We start from the raw sequence: 7,295 nt of genomic DNA, 5'->3' as shown, positions 1-7,295 counted from the left end.
CACACGCACGCACGCACGCACGCACGCACGCACGCACGCACGCACGCACGCACGCACGCACGCACACACGCACACACACACAAACAAACACACGTACCAGCAGGCACTTTGCAAGGTTGCATGTATGCCGTCACCGCTGACAGGTCTATTACTCTATTACTGTGTGTGTGTGTGTGTGTGTGTATTAGAGACATGGGGTGAGTGGCATAGAGGGAGGGGGGGCTGTGTTGCGTGTGCTTCTGGCTGAATGTGTGTGTATGTTATCATCAGGGAGGGAGGGAGAGAGGGAGTAGAGAGAGAGAGAGTAGAGAGAGAGAGTGAACAGAGAGAGAGAGCGAGTGAGCAGAGAGAGAGTGAGTGAGTGAGTGAGTAGAGAGAGAGAGAGAGAGAGTGAGTGAGTAGAGAGAAAGCAGAGAGCGAGAGAGAGAGAGAGAGAGTGAGCGAGTGAGCAGAGAGAGAGTGAGTAGAGCAGAGAGAGAGAGGTACTGTGTTGCTCTCCACAGACCGGGCTGCTCAGACGCAGGGAGAGGGAACTGAAGCTGCTTGTTTGAAGGTAAAAACCCTGTTCTGTTCTATGTCCCAGGCAGCGCAGGGCTTGATATACTGGGGTGTAATGTTCTGCGTTACGCCTCCCCGCCTGACCTCTGGTGCAGCTCCTCTCTTATCTACAGAGACGTGCTTACCGCTAATCTCACAGCCTTTTTTGGGGGGCTTTGAAGACTGCTGGCAGAGTTTGCGGCGACTTGTGTGTGTATTACTCCATCTTAAGCCGGGGCTGACGTGCTGCTTCTCTGCCAAGTAAGAGGGTCTTTCTCTGGGAGATGAAGTGAGGAGGGGACGACTGCAGGCAGCGACCTACAATAACCACATGGAATTAAATCTTTCATACAAGTAGGTTCATGTGTTTTACTTTTTAATGAGGGAGCTGTATCCAGGGGGGGTTGTCGAGGCGGGATGGGTGGGGGTCGATGTAGTACACATAGATCTTTTCGAAGTGGGAATTTAACCTACAACCTCTTCCTAGTGGTAATTTACAGCGATACTGTAGAGTTAGACTGTGTTGTTGACAAACTCTGTTATGACTGACCAGGCACTGACCAGGCACGTGTGCCCCTGGCGCACACACACACACACACACACACACACACACACACACACACACACACACACACACACACACACACACACACACACACACACACACACACACACACACACACACACACACACACACGCGCGCGCGCACACACACATACACATGCTATGAACATCTGTATTTGCCTGCAGACAATGTGTGCATGAGAAAGAGAGAGAGAGAGAGATAGAGAGAATATTGCTGTGTCTTCATGCGTTTCATGTGTGTTTATTCCTGTGTAGGTGTGTGTGTGTGTGTGTGTGTGTGTGTGTGTGTGTGTGTGTGTGTGTGTGTGTGTGTGTGCGTGTGTGTGTGTGCGTGTGTGTGTGTGTGTGTGTGTGTGTGTGTACTGTATATTTTGTGTCTAGACAGCCATGTTTGAGAGCTGGGGCGAGGACAACACACTGTATTCAGGGGCGTCAGCTGTCCTAACATCATCTGGTCCACTTGTAGCGTCACATGGTGAAGTACAGATGGGTCTGGACGTCCACACAGACACACGGCAGCTGTTGGGGCTAATGCTGCAGTGCTGAATTCTCAATTCATATAGAGGATTATGCTGATGAGGCGCAGGCTGAGCGCTGACGTAATATTTATACAGTACGAGCGCGTGATAGCATTTGACCGCTTGTCCTGCTTTTGCGCCCATTGGCAGCAGTTACAGATAAACAAACCGAGTTGGACGTTCGCAAACGACCTCTCTTGTAAACAACTTCTAGAGCCCTCGTTTGTGAAGCGTCTTCGTCATGCTTTTGAAACGGACAATGTTTGGAGCAGTGTTGTAGTACTCAAGTCCAGTTTTTATTTTATTCATTTTTGTAATAGGCCCTAATCATTTGGCATAAGATATTGATGGCTAGTGCATTTGTTTTGCTATTGTGTCACAAAGTACAGTAAATAAACTCCCTTTGAAATGGTGACCGCTGTGTCATTTATGAACTCTTCTGCCCCCTTAGCGACTATTTTGTGTTTTTTGCCTATATTCTTTTGCGTTTCTGTGTACAACGATGGCTGTGTTGATTATTATGTCATGAAATTGTGTTCGTTTGCTCATTTTCCATATATTCACAGAATTTGAAAAGATTAGATTTTGAAACCCTCTAACACAAAAGTTAACAATATTAGCTTTCAAACCGTCCATAGTGGTTTATTTCTTGCCATTAGGGGGTTAGGGTTAGGGTTACCCAGACAGAAAGATTAGGAGAAGGTAAAATCTCATCCCTGTGCCCGTGCCCACCCCAACACTTGCTCAACAGTCCGCTAACCTAACCCTAACCCCAACCCCAACCCTAACCCTAACCCTAACCCTAACCCTAACCCCAACCCTAACCCCAACCCTAACCCCAACCCTAACCCTAACCCTAACCCCAACCCTAACCCTAACCCTAACCATAACCCTACAAACGGAAATATTTGGAATCTTTGATAGATATGTTGAGTTAGGTTCATAGTGGTATTCATGAAAAAAAGAATTGGAACGAAATATTACAAATTAAGTTTTTTATGACCTTGAACGTGATGCAATCTTTTCATGCACTAACGTGACAACTCTGTCAGTTACTTAACAAGGCACAAGGGTTAATGTAGATTTTTTTTTAATTTGTATGTCAGCTCTTTGGCTGCCAGAGTGGAGTGGACTCAACCTTGATGACTTGGACTCCGACTTGGACTAGGGTAATGGGGACTCGACTCGGACTCGACTCTGGCTCTTCTTTGGTGACTTGGACTTGGAGTCGGAACTCGAACACTGGGGACTCGAGACTCGACTGGGACTGGAGATTTAGTGACTCGACTACAACACTGGTTTGGAGTGAGCAGCTTGTGATGTCTCGTCACGGTCACCCAGTGTCCTGATACTGAAATCCAATGCCAAGAAACATGTCTAACGTGCCAGAAACCAAAGCAAAGTGACCTGATTAGTGTTGGCGTTAGCGTTAGCGACAGAGTTAGTGACCTGCATTTTAATTTGTACATATTTACCAAATTACTAACAGCCATCAAATTGACATCAAATATTGTATTTTTTGCATTTGTGTATTTTGCAGCCAATTAAAAGCTAAAATAATGCAGCCATTGACGAACACCATTCGTTTTTGGCATGACGAATTAAGATAAGATATTCCTTTATTGATCCCCTTGGGGGAATTGGGTGGTTCCACAACGACGCAGTAACACACTTTTGGATAGTTTTCTCCAAGACCAACGACAAGTATTTACATCTGGGTACTTGCCGAAACAGAGTAGGCTATCGATTTGAATACAAATTAAATATATTCCATGATACTGTCCCTGACATTTTATGTTTAAATAATGTACAAAATTGAATATGATAACAATTAATTAAGTTGCAACTTAATTAATGTTGGACTACGCACCTGTCTGAGCGCAGTGGTTACCCCCCTTTTTCTACTATGATAACAATTTGAACATGACATTGTGTGTTTTCCTGAACAAACATGACACTGAGTAGCACCAGGAGATCCCTACTTTAGGACAGCCAGGCTTTGCTCAAGCGGGGATTATGGTCTGAACCCACAAAACCAGACCTAACAGACCTCCTCCTGTCCCTCGGGTCCCCGAGCGCTGATGGTGGCATTGTAGATCAATTTGAAGACGAAAATAGCAACGTCGATACTAATTAAACCGCTGGGTTGGATACTGGAGATGTTTTAAGAGGATTCCGGGGTAACAGGAAGTACTAGGGGCAACAGGAAGTACTAGCTGACACTGCGCTTCACAGAGCAGAGGATGATAACGCCAAATTAACAGGTTGAACTCCAAGTCACTCCCATTGTGTCTTTATGTTCGCCTCACTGTAACCTCTGTAAGGTACTGTAGCCTACATGCTCGCTGTGTATCCAATGATCACACACCCTGTTCTCTCAATAAGGAAGTAATATAGGGAGAGAGCACGCACACACGCACACACACACACACACACACACACACACACACACACACACACACACACACACACACACACACACACACACACTACACACACACACACACACACACACACACACACACACACACGCACACGCACACGCACACACACACACACACACACGCACACTGTATACACAATGTTTATATTTACCCATCGTTTTTCATTTCCTGTGGTTAAACTTGGAGATAGAGTGATGACAATAAGTGTCCTCTAATGTTACAGAGATTACAGAGGCTGCTATTTCCCTTCACACAGCCACAACAATTACCCATATCTGTTTTAAGCTGAAAGGGATTTCAAGTTTTGATATATATATATATATATATATATATATTAGGGCTGTCAGTTTATCGCGTTAATTAGATTAATTAATTACACAGCAAATTATCGCGTTATGAAAATGTACTCAAAAATCATATTTTTTTCTCTCATTCATTCCATAAGAACGTAGAATACACATTTACAGACTTTTTTTTTTATATGGTCCATTTGCATGTTCTTGGAATCTGATTCTAGGGACATCTATGGATCTCAGGGAATGTATTCCCAGTGTCAGAAATACTGTGTCTGTTACTAGGCTTGAGTAAATTGTAATGAACCAAATGAGAATATCAATACATTTTTTTTTATCTTTGACTGTGAATAACACTATGCTCAAATTGACCAGACCTGAAAAATCTAAGCAAATTAATAGATGGAAGATGATTAAACAGAAGGTTTTGTAGATACAGTACTGAATTCTAGGGCTGTCCCCGACTAAGGATTTGGATGGTCGACTAGGATTGGCCAAAATTTGCCGTTAGTCGACTATTGGTCGACTTAAAAAAAAAATATATATATATAATATTTTTAAATGTTTTATTTTTTTTTTATTTTTTTTTTATCATTCCATTTGGGCTGTGGGGGGTGCTTAATGTCTGAAGGAGTCGACTGAAGGCTTCTTGTCCTCTGCAAAAGCATGCAATTGGTCCACTGATGGATACATCTTGATATTTGTCTAGTCTAGTGTGTTCATTAGATGGGTGAAATCCTCTTTCAGTGCCTCTGTGCCTGTTTTCGTAGGTAGTTAGCCTCTGGTATGCGTGCCATTAGCGTTAGCCACGCTTCTAGGCCTCTTTTCTTTTGGAAAGAATGATAAAAAAAATATATTAATATTTCTTTTTATTTTTTTTTTAAATTTTATTCGACTAAGCCAGTCGACTACGGCTCCTTTCGACCGATTAGTCGACTAATCGATTAATAGGGGTCAGCCCTACTGAATTCTGCCATCCGGACACATGCAATTTGAAATATGATTATAGAATATAGAATATCAGGCATAAAATGGTTATGCGATTAAAATGCGATGAATTACATTAATTAATTACAAATCCTGTAATTAATTAGATACATTTTTTTAATCGCCTATATATATTAGTGCTGTCAGGCGATTAAAAAAATTAACATTCACAGTCAAAGATAAAAAAAAAAATATTGATATTCTCATTTGGTTCATTACAATTTACTCAAGCCTAGTAACAGACACAGTATTTCTGACACTGGGAATACATTCCCTGAGATCCATAGATGTCCCTAGAATCAGATACCAAGAACATGCAAATGGACCATATAAAAAAATATCTGTAAATGTGTATTCTACGTTCTTATGGAATGAATGAGATACAAAAAAAAAAAATTACATTTTTATTTAAAAAAAATTGTAATACATTTTGAGTTAATTTTCATACCGCGATAATTTGCTGTGTAATTCATTAATCTAATTAACGCGATAAACTGACAGCCCTAATATATATTCATTATTTTTGTATGTGACACAGTTGTGACTCTGAAACATTTTGCATAAACTCATGTCATGTATGTGGTGGTTAGTCAGATGTTTGGAAATGCCTAGTCGCAAAAGTCTCTTTGACAATATTGTGTACCTCAGACAACTAACCATATAAGTCTGTTTGACGTTTTAGTGGAACAATGTTTTCAAACTTTATTATCTAATGATGGTGAGTTAGAGTGTTGTGTTCATTCATAGTTAAAGACAGTAGAGGTTAAGTACTTTATTATCTAAAGATGGTAAGTTAGAGTGTTGTGTTCACTCACAGTTAAAGACAGTAGAGGTTGAGTAGTTTCTGGTGATATATCACATTCACATCCAAGTGATTTACGTAGATTCACTTCACGACTGCAAATACATGGGCCGTACAAAAGATGGTAAAATGGACTTATATGGTCCTTCAGTGCGAGAGTCATTGCTGTCATGGGGAAAGCGAGCAGCGTTGGTTAGTTGACGGACGGAGAAGTAGCCAAAACCAGCCCATAAGCGTCGGGAACATTGTCTGGACTAAAATAAGGAGCTCCATGAAAATAGCTGTGTGAAATCTCCCTGTGCTCTGTGAGAGTGGAGCATGTTCAGCTGTTGACATTTCTCTCTCCTATCAGCTCTCTCTCTGTCTCTCTCCTTCTTTCCCTCTCTCTCCTTCTTTCTTTCTCTCTCTCTCTCCCTCCCTCCATCCCTCTGTTTTCGGCTCTCTCTCTCAAACATGGCCCACCACAAATATATTTCCCAAATTGAGGATGTTAATTGTCTTATTTTTATGCTCTCCACCGCTCAACTGTTGCCACCACCACAAATACCCTGAGAAGCTGTGGGAGACACTGTCTCTGCTGTCAGATGTTTCTCTCTGTCTCTCTCTCTCTGTCCCTCTCTCCATCCCTCTCTCTGTCCCTCGCTCTGTCTGTCTCTCTCTCTCTCTCTCTCTCTCTCTCTCTCTCTCTCTCGCTCTCTCTCTCTCTCTCTCTCTCTCGTTTTCTCTCATATCTATAGTAGAGCTGCAGCCGCGGTATTGATGTTTTCCTTACCGCACACATTTGCAAGATATTTCCTACCGCCGCGGTAATAACCGCACACACACACACAAAAAAAAAAAAAGTTTGAATGCATTTTTTTTGTAGTCTACTCTTTATAGCATATAGCCTGCCTCTAGTCTAAATGTCTATCTTTAGAGGATGACTTTGCAGCATGAATATTGTTTGGGATTCGGCATGCACGCATTCGTTATTAAAAGTGAAACACGGATTCGAAGTCTCCCCTACGGTGTCGCGAGCAGGGGTGGTAGCGGCGCGCCCGCCGGTTACCCCCCCGACCCTTTCTTCTTCTTATTATTATAACGTTACTACTTATGATTACAAAGGCATTCGATTTGTGGCATTAACGTT

General features: G+C 42.3%; 1 protein-coding gene across 1 annotated transcript in view; it reads left to right on the top strand.

Annotated features, from left to right (window-relative positions):
- Positions 1 to 7,295, top strand: part of LOC311229739 (tensin-2-like) — a 130,657-nt gene that overhangs the window by 54,668 nt on the left and 68,694 nt on the right. The window contains 1 exon segment of the mRNA XM_084315816.1: positions 464 to 553. Coding sequence (XP_084171942.1) covers positions 464 to 553 — 90 coding nt within the window.

Source organism: Notolepis coatsorum (genome assembly GCF_963971535.1).
Source record: "Notolepis coatsorum genome assembly, chromosome: 6".
Taxonomy (NCBI): domain Eukaryota; kingdom Metazoa; phylum Chordata; class Actinopteri; order Aulopiformes; family Paralepididae; genus Notolepis; species Notolepis coatsorum.
The sequence above is the reverse complement of the archived record's forward strand: the minus strand, read 5'-3'. Positions and strand labels throughout refer to the sequence as shown.